The sequence below is a fragment of the Lissotriton helveticus genome, chromosome 2_1 (genome assembly GCF_964261635.1).
Source record: "Lissotriton helveticus chromosome 2_1, aLisHel1.1, whole genome shotgun sequence".
In the NCBI taxonomy this organism is placed as follows: Eukaryota; Metazoa; Chordata; class Amphibia; order Caudata; family Salamandridae; genus Lissotriton; species Lissotriton helveticus.
This window is the reverse complement of record NC_136059.1, coordinates 1,005,579,121-1,005,599,180: the sequence shown is the minus strand read 5'-3', so window position 1 is coordinate 1,005,599,180 and position 20,060 is coordinate 1,005,579,121. Positions and strand designations below refer to the sequence as shown.

The window sequence follows — 20,060 nt, the reverse complement described above, 5'->3', positions numbered from 1 at the left end:
CCTGTGAAGTCAGTAACCTTGCTACCCAGTAGCCAGCCTTCCAAAGCCTTAGTGGCACAATCAACAAAGTCAGACCAGTCCTGAGACTGAGTTTTCTGGGTGTCTCTGAACAGCAACCTGTACTGCTCAGTGGTTAAGCCAAACCCATCAACCAGTGCATTTTTCAGGACCTGGTAATTGTTAGCCTCCTCAACTCTAGTAGTGAGGAGCTTATCTCTACCTTTGCCATCAAAGGAGAGCCACAGTATAGCTGCCCACTGACTCTGGGGAATGCACTGCACAGTGCAGGCCCTCTCCAGAGCAGCCATCCATTTCTGGATGTCATCCCCTTGCTTAAAGGGGGGCACTATCTTTGTCAGGTGTTTAGTATCTAAACCCTTCTCTCTATCTCTTGGGAGATTGCTGCCACCAGTGGGAGCTAACCCACTCATCTGCTGCTCTCTAGCAAATGCAAGCTTTTCTTTGGCCAGGGCAAGTTCTTCCCTTTCAATCCTCAGTCTAGCTTGTCTCATCCTTGCTTCATGCTCTCTTCTCTGAGGGGAAGTCATTCTCCTCTGGGGAGAGTTCCTTCTCCCCTGAGAAGAGGCATTAGAGTGCAGAGATCTAATGGAGTCCCTAGAAAGAGATCTATCTCTCCTAACTCCAAGGTTAGGCCTCATCAGGGTCAGTACTGGGGGTCCCCCAGATCCTTCCCCAAGTAGGTCTAAGTTGGCCCTAGTTAGCCTTCTGACTACCTCAAGACCTTTGTCTACCTCATCCCCAGAGAGTTCCTCAGGATCCTCCTCCTCAACTGTATTTACAGTGTTGTGGAGGTCTGGATCCCCAGTGGTACCCTCTAAGGCTGGCATATTCCCATCTAGCTGAGAAACCTTTCTCGCATCATAGGCCTCTAAGAGACCTATCAGAAAGGGAATGGTGGGGTTAGACCCCTGTTTCAGTTTCCTGGAGGTACACACTTGTCTCATCTCCTGGAAACTGAGAGCTGCATATCTTGAAGTGACCTGTGGAGGGTCAATAACCACAAGGGGAGTCTCTGAAGACTCTCCATGGGTAGACATGCTTTTCTAGTGAGGTGTAAGTGGTGCACTTACCTACACTATATGTTTGCCTACTGATCCCTTGCTAGAGTTGTAGTTTAGGGTGTGCTAGGCCCTAGGAGCTACAACAGCTGGTTCAGTAGAACTCAGAGTATTCTAAGCTAAGTTATATGTACCTTTAGTACTTATGTGATCTTTCACAAGATATTCTTAGGATGTGTGGTAAAACAACAGCAAGCTCAAATCCCAACCGCTGCTCACCAATGTGAGAAGTTGGCCTGATGTGCAGTGTTCACTATTCTAGTGATCACTATATATCAGTCCAAACAACCCTTATTGATGATTGGTTGTAAGTCAACCTTATAGACCAGCTATCCTAGTAGGATGTATGACGTTATAACGCATACTTTTACTCCGCAGACCATTACAACGCGACTTTTACTCCGCATACCGTTACAACGCATAGCGCCTTGGGGCGCTGGATAGTGGTAAGTATAATTTACTATTCTAACTCCAGTCCCCGTGGACCCTAGGGAAGGTGTTGGATAGTAAATTATACTTATTCCCTATCCTAGAGCGCCCCCCAGCGCAATGCGTTGTAATGGTATGCGGAGTAATGGTCGCGTTGTAATGGTAGTGCGGAGTAAAAGATCCGTTGTAACGGGTGTATACCATCCTAGTAGCATGGATACAAGCAGTCTAAGGCTAAGACTCTAGAGGGCGTGTTAAGCCAGCTGTTTTACCATCACATTACCCCTTGAACACCCAGTGAAAGGACACCACACAAGTGTTATGAAAATAAACAATGTATTTATTAGAATCACAACAGCCCTGTACTCTTTATGAGGACAGGGTGCTAGGCACACAACAAAACTCTTACGAAAATACTTAAGTTAGCACGGTATACACAAATGCCCGAGGGGCACGAAAAACCATATACTTTAAAAGTGAAATGCGAAATTACTAGCAGGTAAGTACAGTACTAATAGGCTTTGGAATCGCTAGGACTTGACTATGGAATCGTTAGATTACTTCTAGGAGGCCTAGGGGACTCGGGTGCAGAGTGTGCACTCTCACGCGGGATGCGGGACAAAGTCTATGGTAGCTAGTAACGCTAAAGTTAGTGTTCACGGGCGAACCCGACCTGGTAGGGAGAAAACGACAGTGGATCCTGACCCTTGGATAGTGAGGCTATGCTGGGGCACCGAAATGCCGAAGTTACCTAGCCCAGGGGCTGCAGCTGCATAGGTCTCAAAAGACGTCGGGAATCCTCGTTGCCGGACCAGGAGCCTGGAGAAAAGATGCTGGCAGGCGACCAGTGAAGATAGTTCGAAGTGATCCAAGCCTGGATCTGGAAGATGGATGACACCTGAAAGCAGAGGGGACCAAGTTCGTGACTACTAGCCAGTAGTCAGTGGGTACCAGGAGGGCACCGGATGGTAGTCACCTCGACTAGGTGAGTGGGTGACGCTGTGCTCTGCAGATCTCACGGACCAGGAGGTGTTGTCGGCGACCAGGATGGAGAGGCGAGCTGTCCCACGATGGATGAAGCTGTCGGCGTCGAAGAACCCAGGATTGGGCAACAAAGCCTTGGCTAATTCAAGCCCACGCGGTGGACTCAAAATGGCGTCTTGAGTGGACCAGGAGGGTCCGGGGTGCTCCTCTTCTGGAAGGGAGCAAGAGCCAGTCTGGAGCAACCAGACTAGCAGCAGTGATGTCGTCGGGCGTCGTTCAGAAGGCCACAAGCCAGCGGGCTAGTAGCCAAACAATGCGGTGAGCAGCAAAAAGCAGAAGGGCCCCACGCCGATCGTGGAGATGCTGGGGGGCTACTCTTCGGTGCTGGAGCTGCTCAGGGTCGGGGCTTCTCGGACCCCAAAGCATTCGCCAGGAAATTACTCGGCGGGCTTGCTGTGCAGAAGTCGTGCAGTCTTGGCAATAGTCGGTCCCTTGAGGTCTCGTCGCACTCACGGTTCTCAGCTTGGCTGTAGAGGTGAGTAGAGGTCGGAGGTGCCAGGGAAGCCGGGTCTTGTCGAGCTGGGCAGTCGGATTCCGGAGGAAGGACTTACAGCAGACCGCAGTGTTCTTGCGATGGTGCCTGCGGATGCAGGGTGACTACTCCTTAGTCACAAGGGAGAATCTTGAAGAAGGAAATCTTGAAGTCCTTTCGCAGAAAGTCGTGTCTTGATTCCAAAGATGATCTAATTTGGAAGGGGGCCTGCTCCTACCTTTATCTGGGAAAAGGGGGCTGGCACGCGACTAAGTCCTGCCCTATGGGTGGGACCAGGAGGGGGGTGGTTACACCCCTCTCCTTTGGCGGGCTTTCCCCAGGCCAGGGGCTGGAGTGCCCCTGGAACTGGTTTCAGCCGGCCTATGCACAGTGAGCACCGGGGTGCCACTTGCAGTCACCTTCCTCTGTAGCCCTGCCTACCTGGAATACACAAAACCCTGTCTGGGACGGTGCTGGCACCGCCCCTGGCAGGAAACCCTTTGTCCTTGCCTCCTGCTTTGGGAGGACTCCCAGCAGCAGGAGGGCAGACTTGTGTCTCGGTGGCAGCATCCATTTTGTGGATGCTAAGGCTCTGTCTGACTTTAACCGGGGTTACAGGTTACATACATGTCGTGTCCCTCTAGAAGGGTGGAATGCTAACCCCGTCGCCAGAATTGGCGAGGGGTTAGTATTCCAATTCGTATGACACCTTACTCGACATGTTTTGATAAAGCGATACCAGAGTTGGCATATAACCGCGAGGATTATAATGCACTTAAGAGTATATGGTATGCAATATCATGGAAACGGCTAAGGGAGGGATCCCGAAAGCCGCAGACAGGCTCAGCTCATGCCAGAGCACCATCTCACACGATTCCAAGCACTCTGCCTTCAGGATTGTTAAGGCCTGCCATAGGAGTGACTGATAGGAGATCTGTGTGTCCATTTTAGGGTTAGATATAGGTATACTATATCTAAAGCAAAGGGTGATTACACCACCTTGCCCCAGCTGTCGTGCAGCCACTTGTGTCAGATTTGGATGGCCAGCCAGGGGTGGCATAATACATGCTGCAGCCCCTGGTAGGCCCTGGGTACACCTATGCCCTGGGTAACTAAGGTACACTGTACAGGGACTGATAAGGTGACTCAGTATCCAATTAGATATGTACCTAAGGTACATGGAATCCATTTTACAGAGAGAGCAGTAGGCCTGGGGTTCTGAATAGCAGGGCCCCAGGTCAACTAAGTCAGAAAACCAGCAAAACACCAGGCAAAAAGTTGGGGGCAACCATAGTCAGGGATCTACCTTCCTACACCCCTGAAGACAAGCATATGGAGCTTCGAAACGCGTTGGGCAGATCCCGTACGGAGCGGCGTCTACGAGTGGATCCCCGTCCTCATCTATACATAAACCAAGCTGCTGTTCGCGTGCTACTCAAAGGTGGACACCTTCGAGCATTGATTTATGTGCGGCCGTCCAGCCGCGGAGTATGCACCACCCCGGTACCCTGGGGGTCACTAAAGTGAAGCAGCAGTCGTACATGGAATCAAGGACGGGCCCACTTGTGGAGTCCATACAGGACTTGATTGTGTGCTTCCCGAACCACACTTCCCAGAATGCACAGTCTCATTTGAGCCTCCCATCGGTGGGTGTGTTATATATAAAATGGGGAAGTGGGTCAGCGGTTGCGCACACCGCTTCCGTTAAAGCCCCTGAATAGAAGCATATGGAGCTTCGAAACGCGTCGGGCAGATCCCGTACGGAGCGGTGTCTACGAGTGGATCCCCGTCCTCACCTATACATAAACCAAGCTGCTGTTCGCGTGCTACTCAAAGGTGGACCCCTTCGAGCATTGATTTATACGAGGCCGTCCAGCCATGGAGTATGCACCACCCCGGTACCCTGGGGGTCACTAAAGTGAAGCAGCAGTCGTACTTGGCATCGAGGACGGGCCCACTTGTGGAGTCCATACAGGACTTGATTGTGTGCTTCCCGGACCACACTTCCCAGAATGCACAGTCTCATTTGAGCCTCCCATCGGTGGGTGTGTTATATATAAAATGGGGAAGTGGGTCGGCGGTTGCACACACTGCTTCCGTTAAAGCCCCTGAAGAGAAGCATATGGAGATTCGAAACGAGTCGGGCAGATCCCGTACGGAGCGGCGTCTACGAGTGGATCCCCGTCCTCACCTATACATAAACCAAGCTGCTGTTCGCGTGCTACTCAAAGGTGGACACCTTCGAGCATTGATATATATATATATATATATATATATATATATATATATATATATATATATATATATATAGAGGTTCTGGCCCCGCCCACTGAGGCAGACCTGGGAATTTAAATAACGTGTGGGAGCAGCTGTGTGAGGAAAGCAGGGTCGAGCCACTGAGGAAGGGAACGATGGTTCCAGAAACGCGTATGGCTGGTGATGAACTTTGTTTGGAATTAATGCCCTTTGGATGTTGAGGCTGCCATCAATAAATACTCGAAAATAAGTTCGTACTTGTGGTTTGACTCACTGGGGCAACTCTTTTTGACTGTGATATTAGCGGCTTTGCTCAGCCGCGAGTCTGACCCACCGCATGAAAGCGGGCTCGTGATGCAGCTTGAATCGGCCGCATCAGTTTCACGAGATCTACGCTCGAGATGACAGCCTTTAAAAGAACAACAGAGGCGAGCAGGACTTCCAGCAACCCACTTGGGTAACACAAGACTTTATTTCTGCATCCCACTTAGCACTCACTTGAGGAACTATTACTCCTGCACTACCAGATCCAGAATGCCAGAGGTTCTGGCCCCGCCCACTGAGGCAGACCTGGGAATTTAAATAACGTGTGGGAGCAGCTGTGTGAGGAAAGCAGGGTCGAGCCACTGAGGAAGGGAACGATGGTTCCAGAAACGCGTATGGCTGGTGATGAACTTTGTTTGGAATTAATGCCCTTTGGATGTTGAGGCTGCCATCAATAAATACTCGAAAATAAGTTCGTACTTGTGGTTTGACTCACTGGGGCAACTCTTTTTGACTGTGATATTAGCGGCTTTGCTCAGCCGCGAGTCTGACCCACCGCATGAAAGCGGGCTCGTGATGCAGCTTGAATCGGCCGCATCAGTTTCACGAGATCTACGCTCGAGATGACAGCCTTTAAAAGAACAACAGAGGCGAGCAGGACTTCCAGCAACCCACTTGGGTAACACAAGACTTTATTTCTGCATCCCACTTAGCACTCACTTGAGGAACTATTACTCCTGCACTACCAGATCCAGAATGCCAGAGGTTCTGGCCCCGCCCACTGAGGCAGACCTGGGAATTTAAATAACGTGTGGGAGCAGCTGTGTGAGGAAAGCAGGGTCGAGCCACTGAGGAAGGGAACGATGGTTCCAGAAACGCGTATGGCTGGTGATGAACTTTGTTTGGAATTAATGCCCTTTGGATGTTGAGGCTGCCATCAATAAATACTCGAAAATAAGTTCGTACTTGTGGTTTGACTCACTGGGGCAACTCTTTTTGACTGTGATATTAGCGGCTTTGCTCAGCCGCGAGTCTGACCCACCGCATGAAAGCGGGCTCGTGATGCAGCTTGAATCGGCCGCATCAGTTTCACGAGATCTACGCTCGAGATGACAGCCTTTAAAAGAACAACAGAGGCGAGCAGGACTTCCAGCAACCCACTTGGGTAACACAAGACTTTATTTCTGCATCCCACTTAGCACTCACTTGAGGAACTATTACTCCTGCACTACCAGATCCAGAATGCCAGAGGTTCTGGCCCCACCCACTGAGGCAGACCTGGGAATTTAAATAACGTGTGGGAGCAGCTGTGTGAGGAAAGCAGGGTCGAGCCACTGAGGAAGGGAACGATGGTTCCAGAAACGCGTATGGCTGGTGATGAACTTTGTTTGGAATTAATGCCCTTTGGATGTTGAGGCTGCCATCAATAAATACTCGAAAATAAGTTCGTACTTGTGGTTTGACTCACTGGGGCAACTCTTTTTGACTGTGATATTAGCGGCTTTGCTCAGCCGCGAGTCTGACCCACCGCATGAAAGCGGGCTCGTGATGCAGCTTGAATCGGCCGCATCAGTTTCACGAGATCTACGCTCGAGATGACAGCCTTTAAAAGAACAACAGAGGCGAGCAGGACTTCCAGCAACCCACTTGGGTAACACAAGACTTTATTTCTGCATCCCACTTAGCACTCACTTGAGGAACTATTACTCCTGCACTACCAGATCCAGAATGCCAGAGGTTCTGGCCCCGCCCACTGAGGCAGACCTGGGAATTTAAATAACGTGTGGGAGCAGCTGTGTGAGGAAAGCAGGGTCGAGCCACTGAGGAAGGGAACGATGGTTCCAGAAACGCGTATGGCTGGTGATGAACTTTGTTTGGAATTAATGCCCTTTGGATGTTGAGGCTGCCATCAATAAATACTCGAAAATAAGTTCGTACTTGTGGTTTGACTCACTGGGGCAACTCTTTTTGACTGTGATATTAGCGGCTTTGCTCAGCCGCGAGTCTGACCCACCGCATGAAAGCGGGCTCGTGATGCAGCTTGAATCGGCCGCATCAGTTTCACGAGATCTACGCTCGAGATGACAGCCTTTAAAAGAACAACAGAGGCGAGCAGGACTTCCAGCAACCCACTTGGGTAACACAAGACTTTATTTCTGCATCCCACTTAGCACTCACTTGAGGAACTATTACTCCTGCACTACCAGATCCAGAATGCCAGAGGTTCTGGCCCCGCCCACTGAGGCAGACCTGGGAATTTAATAACGTGTGGGAGCAGCTGTGTGAGGAAAGCAGGGTCGAGCCACTGAGGAAGGGAACGATGGTTCCAGAAACGCGTATGGCTGGTGATGAACTTTGTTTGGAATTAATGCCCTTTGGATGTTGAGGCTGCCATCAATAAATACTCGAAAATAAGTTCGTACTTGTGGTTTGACTCACTGGGGCAACTCTTTTTGACTGTGATATTAGCGGCTTTGCTCAGCCGCGAGTCTGACCCACCGCATGAAAGCGGGCTCGTGATGCAGCTTGAATCGGCCGCATCAGTTTCACGAGATCTACGCTCGAGATGACAGCCTTTAAAAGAACAACAGAGGCGAGCAGGACTTCCAGCAACCCACTTGGGTAACACAAGACTTTATTTCTGCATCCCACTTAGCACTCACTTGAGGAACTATTACTCCTGCACTACCAGATCCAGAATGCCAGAGGTTCTGGCCCCGCCCACTGAGGCAGACCTGGGAATTTAAATAACGTGTGGGAGCAGCTGTGTGAGGAAAGCAGGGTCGAGCCACTGAGGAAGGGAACGATGGTTCCAGAAACGCGTATGGCTGGTGATGAACTTTGTTTGGAATTAATGCCCTTTGGATGTTGAGGCTGCCATCAATAAATACTCGAAAATAAGTTCGTACTTGTGGTTTGACTCACTGGGGCAACTCTTTTTGACTGTGATATATAGATATATATATATATATATATATATTGGAATTATGAGCCCAGAGTGCAAGTAATTAGAGTGCATTCACTGTGTATGCACCTGCGGGCTTTTGCTTAAAAGAAGAGTGTGTCTTTTTAAATCTTAAGCAGTATGTTTTCTGTATCCATGCAATTGGACAGACTATAAAGGCTTTTAATACAATGGCTCTCATTAGACGGAAGAAGGCTGCTGTGATAGCCGAAAACGCGTTCTCTCAGTGTTGCCAGGTCGGAGGAGGTCAAATGTAATAAAAAGTGCCTTTGAAACTTAGCACTCTTTGTGTGCGTGCTCTATTCTATGTGGAGTAGGGTTGGTTTAGAGATATAAATATAAATAAATTATATATATTTATATGTTGGTCTTGTAGATTTTGGTTTAGATTTCCCAAAGAGGCTGTAATACAATGTTTTGTTATAGAACATGTTAGTAACCATTAAACATTACCTTTCTTTTTTTTAAATGAGTTAATTTTTTTGTTTATTCTATAAACAACATTTAATAATTTTTACAATATAATTAGCAACAATTCTCAAAAGTTCAGTTGGATTTTTTTTTAAATCTTAAGAAAAATTATTTACATTTAAATTAATATTAAAAAAATTAAATATTTCATGTCAAATTAAATAATGTAGCATGTTTTAATTTGTTCTACATTTAAAGTAAATATTTTATTTTAACATATGTTAATATTAACACTATGTAGTTTTACATTTAGAAAACTTTTAAACTGCTCCCTATTCTCTACCATGAGAAGATCTATCCTCTGGTAGCGGATTTCTCCACCCAAGTGCCTGATTATAAGTTTTGGTGGTGCAGGAGCAGACAACATGCCCCCGCCACACTCCTGCAACGCCAAAACTCACCGCCACTCACCAAATTACAAGTATTTTTATGGTTGGGCAGACAGCTTAGCAGTCCCGCAGTGGTGCATTTATAAGGCTCATAGCGAGCCTTAAACTGCCCCGGTGCGGGACCGCCAGTGCACGTTCCTGCACAGGAAATAATGCATTTTGTCGTGCATTCCTTCCAGTGCAGGAACTAGGGGTGCAAAAATACAGGGAGGCGCAACATGTGCCCCCCTGTATACACTCCCATGCACAGGAGCAAGAGGGGGCCCTACTCTTTCCACTATGCCAGCAGTTTCATGGAGGAAGAACCTCCATGAGACCGCTGGCAGTGAGGAAAGTCATAATTTGCTTGGAGGTGCTTCAGGGCACCACCAAGCATATTGGGGCCCTCAGACCGCTGCACAGCCGCCATGGAATTCTGATCCCTGGCGGTTGCAGCAGTCCAATGGTGGTCCAACCACCCTAGTTGTAATAGGGCAGTCAGAAGCCACCGCCACGCCACCGTGAGTCTGGCGGTCCAGGGACTGCCAGACTCATATTCAGGCCTTAAGTGTGACAAGTTACACCTAGTAACTTTACATTTTTTAAGTAGGCTCTTTCTCCTGAATTCAGGGGGTGGGGATGTGAGAGAGTACACTTTTGAGTAACTTTTCACTAGTAAATGGTGAATAGCCATAAGAAGTAAAGTTATTCAAAAGTGTAAGAGTAAACTTATATGTGTAGATTACTCGTGTTAAGTTCCTGAGTAATCACGACTATTATAGGTGTGTGTTACCCAGAAGCTTTAACCAATTCCAAAGGTTTTTTTTGTTTGTGCTGTGTTACTGACATAAGATGAAGAGCATATGCAAAAACGTGTATTGAAGTATTTGCAGTCCTGTGGTTTGCACTTATTTGGTTTATGCTGGTACAAACTTGCACTTACAACAGTTGAGAAATTAAAACATGGACACTGTGTGAGGGACAATGTTGTAGAGTGACACATACAATGAGAACGGAATTACACAACAGTACAGTCTACTAAAAGTCCTTGATATAGGTTGCTTCTTGTCAGGTAATAGTTAAACGTTTGTCTTTTATGGATTTTAATATTGATATGGAGACTGAGGAAAAGAGGGTGCGGTGACTCTCCTGAATTTCTGTCTTACCCTTGCATCACTATCGACGAGTTCCTCATTCACACGAGTGTCTTCACTCCTGTCGCCCTGGAAAAGTAAATACACCAGAACAAGGATGAATTAATTATAGTTTGCAATAGCAGTCAAGTTGAAAACGTTACAATCAATAGACATTTTTTATCCGAGGACATTGAAGGCAAGAAGCAAAAAAACGAATTCTCATGCATTGTAAAGAGCAAATCTGTTCTCTCAACATTGTAAATATTCGAAATCGAACATAAACTTTAAACAAGCATTGGCATAGCCAATAGGTCTCGCCTTTGGGACCTTATAAGTGCTTAGCCATGCAACAGTTGATGTTGTTCCATCATCCCTCGAGAGCAAGCACCGCCAAGAAGTCAAACTAAGCCACTTTCTCTCCAATTTCTAAAGTGATAACACACAACTCCACATTAACGTTTGTGGTCCCAGGGACTGATTTTCTTAAGTCTCCAATTGCCTAGATACCATCAAAGAGTGTGCACAAGAGCAGGCTGAAATTCAACGAGCAAAGGAAATATATTAAGTCTTCTTCCCCAAGTCCTGCCCAGGCAATATTCACTCACCCACTTACTACTCCTTCAGCAGCTTTGCCACTTCGGCCCCCATGAAAAGATCCCTGGGGGGCTAGCTTGACCGTAGAGGTGCTCTCACACTATGAGGGTCAGGAGCCTTACATCACCAATTTCGCCAATTGAGCAGAACATTCTTAAGCGCCGAATACAACATAAGATACAGGCACAATTCAGATACCACTACAAGCTATACAATACACTGCGCCAAATGCTATTGCAATATCAGTTGAACAAGCTTCAGAAAGCCCACCGCCTGCTTTTGGTCTAAGTGAAAAAGACACAACATAGATCTCTCTTGTCTCGATTAAGCTGCCCCGGCTCTTAATCTGAGAGTGAAGAACATTCACGGTCTGAATGTCTGCAGATCTGTGCCAGCCCTAGGCTCTTTTTTAACAAAATGCTCACTGACACACTTAACAGTCTGCTGAACGGAGCCAACCACAAGCTGCTCTCCACACCCAAATCTTGCATCAAGTGGGAACAGGAAAAAAGATTCTAGGTGCTAGAACCCAGTGTCTAATACAGCCATCCGGCCCAAACCCCGAGCAGGACTGACTCAGCTGCCCTTTAGGAAGGACACAGATCCTTCCTCTTTCAGAGTGTAAGGGACGAATGAAACTACCTCTGAACTACACTGAGTTTCCTTTGCTGCGCTTCCCGGCTGAGTGACTGTCACTTGTCTTGCACTGAGCCATCGCTCGTGTACAAGTCAGCGTCTGGCATTCACGACTGTGCTTAACACATACATTTATTCTGCAGGCAACAGAAATAAAAATCCTCTTGCAGCTTCAGGGCACCCGGCATTTAGAGGTTACCGGCAAATGGGAGGTGCGCCCTTTCCCAAAAGTACCCACTTTCTTTAACTAACCTGAGGATCATAGATGGGCCTCTCCTAAACGTCCTATGGACACAGCCAACAAACTGACTAGTGTCGCTAGTTCTAGTTCCCCCAGGTTGACAAACCATTTATCTTTGTTGAACACGTGATATTTATTGAATTGTGGATTCGGTCACAAAAAGTGGGGGTATGCCTCTGCCTTGAATTGGCAGGATTTGTAGGGCACACAATATATCCCTGCAAGGGGTGAAAAATTTGCTGACCTGAGAAAGGGTGTACCCCATTTTTTTGGTGTCCAAATGCTGCAAAAATAAATGCTTGTGTCTGAAGCAAAATATTGCATGTGTGTGCCAAGTGCCAAAGATCAGAGTGGGTAGCGAGTCCGAGCTGATTAAAAAGGGGAGAGGGGTAGGTGGCAAGAATTGGGGGCAAAGACCAGGCGGGTGCCAGCCTTGTGCCGTACTGAAACTCCCTGGGTGATGGGTTTAGGGCTTCAGCTTCATGTCATCTTCAACCCCTCCCCAGCCTCACACCTTGCTGCATACTTAAATTAAACAAGCTTTGGTGGAGCCAATACATCTGCCGTTGGCCATTTGCCTTTTCACTTTGTAATTTCTTCTGTTTTGTCCCTGTTTTTATTGTTGGGGGGCTGCTGGGCGTTCACCAATATAGAAAAAACACCGGCTAAAAAAGCAAAACTCATTTTTAGTCACACAACGCGACTCTGTGTCCTCCCAACTACCCCTCCAATCTCCCCACCCCCGCCACCCCCCACACCCGCGCCGCACCTAGCTCCCCCACCCGTGTCCTCTCTCCCCCCACTCCCTGCGCCCCCCCTCCTGGCCCCCACTCCTCCCTCATCACCCCCCACCCTACTCTTTGCACTCAAACAACTCATGTCAGACACACCTCCTTCAACATCTCCCCACTCACTCCCTGCACTCCCGCCACCCCTAGCCCGCACTCCTCACTCAACGGCGCCCCTTCCAGTCTCTGCACTCATCGCACTCCAGACCTACACCCCTCCCTCAACATCTCCCCCCCACCCCCACCCAAAGAAATACTGACATACACCCCTCCCTCGACATCTCCCCCCTCACTCCCTGCACTCCCGACACTCCGAGCCCCCACTCCTCACTCAACGGCGCCCCTTCCAGTCTCTGCACGCAACGCACTCCAGACCTACACCCCTCCCTCAACATCTCCCCCTCCACCCCCACCCAAAGAAATACTGACATACACCCCTCCCTCGACATCGCCCCCCTCATTCCATGCACTCCCGACACTCCGAGCCTCCACTCCCCCCTCATCAGCGCCCCCCATATGCCCGACACTCAACCCAGGCCAGACATACACCCCACCCTTAACATATCCCCTCCCGCCACTCCAAGTCTCCACCCTTCCCTCAACAGTCCACTCCCTCCCACCCTTAGCCCTCCCTCCACTCCTGGTACCCACTCCCCCCTCAACATCTGTCCCCCCACTCTCACCCCCCAGCACTACACTTGCCCCCCCACAACGACCAGTCTCCACTCGTCCCGCATCTGCCTCACCCCGCCTGTCGCTGATTACCCTGCCAATAACTCTAACCCCACTCCCAACGTCACGCTGGATATAATTATGACCGCCCTCCTCCAAGTGAAAGAAGAGCTTCACTCGCTCAAAGAATTACTCCTCCCGCACCCCTCCCGCACGACCACATGTCAACGAATGTACAACACCCCCCCACATCTTAGGCACCCCTTACATGGGATTTCTATCCCCTCTCGCAATACCTCCAACAGGCCTAAGCGCACTATCAAGACACTTCCGAACCACCCCTCACATTGGACATCTATCCCCTCTCGCAATACCGCCAACCGCCCCCAGCGCGCTATCAAGACTCTCTCGGACCGCGACATACAAACCCTACTCAGCACATATGTCCCGGCAACCCAAAAGAGCTTAGCCACCACGCACATGTCCATTTCTACGATTCTCTCCAACCCCAGTAGGCACCCCACGTATAGCAACAGAGGCTCTGTTCCCAACAACCTCACCAAAGTCCCTCTCACTACGGAACCCTCCACCTCCCCCTGCACCCCCAGTCTCAAATGCACACTTCTCAACTGTAGGTCGGCCCAAAAACACTCGATGGAGGTCGCTGACCTCATCCGGTCTAGGAACCTTGACCTGGCCATACTAACTGAAACATGGTTAACTGAATCCTCCAGTCCTATCATGGACATCCTAGTCCCCCCCAACTACTACATCACTAGACTTGACAGGCCCAACAAGACAGGTGGCGGAATCGCCTGCATTTACAAGAGCAACCTCTCTATTAATAAAGTCACCGCCCCTTCTCTTACCTCCTGTGAATACTTCTGCCTTGATGTCACCAGTGAGAATAAACCTGTATGCTCGTTACACATCATGTACCACCCCCCGGGGGACAACCTCGTCTTCTCCCAACAACTCATGGACACAATATTAATCAACGCAGGACGGCTACACACACAAATTTACCTTGGTGACTACAATCTCCATTGGAATGATGGCAGTGACGCAGTAGTTAACAGCCTCAAAAGTTTCCTTACCGCATCTGACCTCACTCAAATTTGCAACACTCCGACACACGACAAAGGCTCGACCCTCGACCTGGTCATTTCCAAAGAAGGCACCACTCAACTCGACTCAATACAACCTTGTGACTGGTCAGACCACCATATTATAACATTCATCATCAAGGAAAAGGTAAAACTCATCCCGGTGCAATACGCCATGCCCAAAGTCTGGAAAAGAGACATGAGGAAACTCAATCCAAACTCTCTACCCCCCAACAGCTGCAATCTCCTACTCCCCCCTACCGACACCTCTGATGTGCTGGTCCTAACTGACCACTATCTCAACTCCATGGCCACAATAATCAATGAGGCCGCTCCAATGCAATTGAAAAGAGTTTCCACGAAGAAATCCAACCCCTGGTACAACGGGAGTCTCAATGAAGAGAGACGGGCTATGCGATCAGCAGAGCGTACCTGGAGATCAATTCCCTCGACATTGCATCTCAAAACTCTTAGGAAAAAGAGAAATGCATACTTCAGGAAAATAAAACGCTCAAAGTCAGAGTTCTTCAGAATCCAGCTAGACCAAGCTAAAAACCGTCCAAGTAAATTGTTCGAACTAATTCGATCTCAATCTAAGGAACAACCCCCAGCTGTCGACATTATCAGCACTACCCCTTCTTGTGAAGATTTCGCAGCTTTCTTCAACAATAAAACTGACAATATAAAGAGAGACCTCCGCAATGACGCAAGCCTGTACTCAATACCCAACTGCATAACACCCATTGAACTAAAAAACAATGCGACATGGTCATCCTTTGACACCTACTCTGAAGGAGAAATTGGCAGAATACTCAGCACTCTAAAACCATCCAATCACCTCACTGACCCTCTTCCTGCTAACGCCGTAAAAGACTTCATCCCTCTGCTACTCCCACTCTGGACTAAAATTATCAATAGTTCGCTACAACAAGGAACCATCCCGGACTCCCTCAAAGTTGGTCAAGTTACACCTTTACTGAAGAAACCAACAGCCGACCCCACCGATCTAAACAACTACCGTCCGATTACCAACATTCCCACTCTCGCCAAGCTGCTAGAAAAATGCGTCCAACTGCAAATGACAAAACACATAGAACAGTTTGATCTCCTCAACCCACACCAATCAGGCTTCAGAGCAGGGCACAGTACTGAAACCGCTATGACTCACATTATCGACGACGCCATCCAAATGTTAGATCAAAACAATACCTGCCTCCTCATCCTTCTTGATCTCTCCTCGGCATTCGACACAGTGAAACATGAGAGCTTACTCGAACTCCTAAAATCAAGAATGGGCCTATCTGGGACTGTGCTTCGCTGGTTCACTTCCTTTCTTCACAACAGGTCTCAAAAATTCAAGAGCAAAAACCTAATGTCTTCCCTAGTACCGGTATCGTTAGGCGTCCCTCAAGGATCATGCTTATCCCCTACTTTGTTCAACCTAGTTATGGAACCTCTCACCACTCTGTTACAAGCATCCAATGTACACTTTCACATGTACGCCGATGACACTCAAATATATCTCAAGTTACAATCCCCCAAAGACATCCTGAGTCTGAATTCAACGATCAGAAGCACCCAATCTTGGTTGGCTGACAACCACCTCAAACTCAATGCTATGAAGACGGAGTTCCTCCTAATCTCACCTCCCACGAAAATATCTTCCGCTCAAACATGGCTTAAGCACCTAACAGCACTCAATGTCCAACCGACCATCGTGGACTCAGCTAAATCCCTAGGCATAACACTAGACACAAACCTCAGCATGCAGCAGCATATCAGCAAGGCTACTAAGGGGGCGAACTTCCAAATAAACACCTTGAGAAAACTGAAACCCTTCCTCCCAGCAAAAGACTTCCAAACAGCAGTACAAGCTCTAGTCATCCCTCGCATAGACTATGGCAGCGTGGCCCTCTGCGGCCTCCCCCTAACGACAACTGCACCCCTAAGAGCGTCACTAAATGCGGCAGCAAGACTCATCACTGGATCAAAAAAGCATTCGCATATCTCTCCTGACTTCAAAGCCTTGAACTGGCTGCCTCTGGAAGCCAGAATTCAGCTGAAAATTGCCTGCATGACGCACAAGGCTATACACTTGAAATCACCCAGCTACCTCACTCATAAGTTGACAATCTCAGGTGGGTCCAGAACCACCAGGAGCACGAACAATCTTCTGCTGAAACCGCGAAGATTCCGGAAGGAAAAAACCTACAAACGCTCCTTCTCTGGTATGGCGCCCAGGATCTGGAACGCACTTCCTCCCGAAACAAGACTCATCTCTTCCTCCCTTCTTTTTAAGAAAGAAGTTAAAAGTATCCTTATGGCTAAATACACTTGAACAATTTCGCGTGTTTTACATTAAGAACAATATTACCAGTCTGGCGCTATGATACTGCCTATATATTCCTATGCACGTGTTTATTTACAGCGAGTGGATGGCCGACGCTCCAATTTTGCCTGCTACCTCGTACCTGTACTATACGTTACATTAGTACTATGTTATATACTATATTGGTGCTATACGTTATATGAGTACTATGTTATATACTATATTGGTGCTATGTACATGAACCTGTTGATGACTTACGCTCCAACTATGCCCGCTACCTCATACCTGTACTATACGTTATATGGGTACTATGTTATATGTTATATACTATACTGGTGCTATGTACATGAAGCTGGTGATGACTTACGCTCCAACTATGCCTGCTACCTCATACCTGTACTATACGTTTTATTGGTACTATGTTATATACTGTATTGGTGCTATGTACATGATCATGTTGAGCTACCTCCCCACTATGCCCCCTTGTTCCCCTGCCCTCCACCTGCCTTTGTAAAGCGCTCTGTTATCTGCAAAGATCTTGTTCGCGCTATATAAAACTCTCAAAATAAATAAATAAATAAATAAGCACACATTGCCATCGTAGATAGACCCTGGCACTGATTGTAGCTGCTTTGTGTGGATATGTCAATGTGAAAGAACCGACTGCCTCACCCACAGTAGAAGATAGTCAAACTTGGGCTGATCCCTTGCTCCATATTGCCTGCTGTAGTGGGCGGAAGAAAACTGGCTGGCACAACAACCTTTATATTATATATAATTTCCGCAGCTTCCTCTAGCAATATTCCGGTGAAACTAACACACACACGTACAGGCAGTTACCTCCATCGCAATATGCGCAGGATATACACAGTGACAACTAACATCTGAAACAGCGCTACACTTTATCCAAAAAACTTCTCAGGACAATACATCACACAATAACTTCGTCAACAGAACCAGATTTACTCACAATGCAGGATTTGGGGTATAGAAATCCATGGCGAACCCAAAGTAAGAAATGCGTTACTTACCTGTAACTGCAGTTATCCAGTATTAGTGTCTTTCATAGATTCACATGCCTGAATCATTCCCCGTCATCGAGATGGGAGTCCCCGGTACATAGAAAAGTAATGTCCTATAGACATACATAGAGAAAAGTAGGCCTAAGGGCCTTGCCTTAGTAGCCTATCTATGTCCTTTTGTAAAAAGGACCAAACTCCTGAAGGTAGCCAATCAGCTACCACCTCCCTCTAGAACCTTCTGCCAGGAGCCTCAGTCTCTCAGATTTTCGTACGCACCAAGCTAGGTAGACGTAATATATGTTATAGAGGGAGAGATGAGACCTTCCTGGGGAGGCGGGAGGGTTGCAAGTGAATCTATGAAAGACACCAATACTGGATAACTGCAGTTACAGGAAAGTAACGCATTTCTTATCCAGTATTATGGGTGTCTTTCATAGATTCACATGCCTGAATCAGAGTAGCAAGCAATACATTATGCACATTTGTGATGGAACATTACGAGCAGTCTAAGATAATACATATCATGCGACTAGTACCCATCAACAAATACAAAGAATAAAGTAAATAAATGTGCATACCAGTACAGGACGGTGGGAAGGAGGAAGGCTCATCTTACTGGAATAGATGGCGAAGTACAGCCTGGCCCACAGCTGCATCCTGCATCAGTTCCGTATCCAGGCAATAGTGCCTGGTAAATGTATGCGGCGATTTCCAGGTCGCTGCCCTGCAAATGTCCAGAATCGGCACTCCAGCGAATAGTGCCGCCGATGTGGACACAGCTCTTGTGGAATGCGCTCGGACTTTGGAGTGTAATTGACGTCCGGCTTTGTCATGGCAAAAAGCAATTGCAGATGATATCCATCGTGAAATGCTTTGTTTGGAAAGTGGCATGCCTTTTCTAGGTCTGCTGAAAGCGATGAAAAGCTGATTCGTTTTTCTGAAATGTTTTGTTTTGTCTAGATAAAATTTAAGACATCTTTTTAGGTCCAAAGAGTGAAGGGATCTTTCAGCTGCAGTACTGGGATTTGGGAAGAATGAGCGAAGTACAAGTGGTTCATTTAAATGGAAGTCCGAGGGGACTTTAGGAATGAAGCGAGGATTCGTTCTTAAAATCACTCTGTCTTCTCTGAACTGTATGAAAGGATCTTGTATGGAAAGAGCTTGTAACTCACTGACCCTTCTCGCTGAGGTCAAAGCCAAAAGAAGTGCTGTTTTCCATGAAATGTATTTGATATAAGCCCTATGGATGGGCTCAAACGGGTGTTTCATCAATTGGTTGAGTACCACGTTAAGGTGCCACGTTGGTGGAACTCTTCGCGGCCGCGGAAATGATCTATAGAGCCCTTTAAGGAATTGCTTTATTAATCTGTTGGACCATAGAGAATGTCCTTTTGAAGTTCTTGTAAAGCGGGAGATTGCTGCCAGATGAACTCTGATAGAGGCATGGGCAAGTCCCGATTGTGCCAGATGTAATAAATATGGTAGTAACTGCTCCGGAGTGATCCTTAAGGGATGAAGATCGTTGTCCTTACACCAAACACAAAAGCGTTTCCATTTCAAGGAATACGTTTTGTTTGTGCTAACTGCTCTTGCCTTAGCTAGGACTTCCTTGCACTCCTGCGGGATGTTTAGTTGGCAGAACTCTCAGTACTCAGGAGCCATGCCGATAATCTGAGAGATTTCAGATTCGGGTGGAGTACTTGGCCTTTGGACATCGAGAGTAGAGAGGGATGTTGATCCAGATGGATTGATGGTTGGACTGAGAGGCGACGGAGGTCCGTGAACCAATGCTGTCTCGGCCAGTATGGGGCAATGAGAATCAAGGTGCAGTGCTCCGTTTTCATTTTCCGAATGACTCTTGTTATCAGGGGAAATGGCGGAAATGCGTACGCAAACACGTTGCGCCATGCGATGGAAAATGCATTTCCTAGTGACCGCGGTTGGGGATGCCAGCTTGCGAAGTTGCGGCATTTGGCGTTTTCCCTGGTGGCAAAGAGGTCTATTTGCGCTCTCCCCCATTCCGAGAAGATGTCGTTCAGTACTTTTTGGTCTAGTTCCCATTCGTGGGACAGTGACCTCTGTCTGCTTAGAGCGTCCGCTATGACGTTGTCCTTGCCTGGGACATACTCTGCTGTTAGTTTGATGTTGTTGTGTACTAGCCAGTTCCAAATATTTTGCGATTCGCGAG

The 20,060-nt window shown here is 47.8% G+C and overlaps 1 protein-coding gene across 1 annotated transcript in view; it reads right to left on the bottom strand.

The window, feature by feature from the left end:
• The window catches only part of LOC144818405 (annexin A1-like), a 198,721-nt gene that overhangs the window by 102,624 nt on the left and 76,037 nt on the right, over positions 1 to 20,060 (bottom strand). Inside the window, exon 8 of the mRNA XM_078675778.1 lies at positions 10,515 to 10,571. Within this exon, the coding sequence (XP_078531904.1) occupies positions 10,515 to 10,571 (57 nt within the window). The remainder of the gene's footprint in view (positions 1 to 10,514; positions 10,572 to 20,060) is intronic.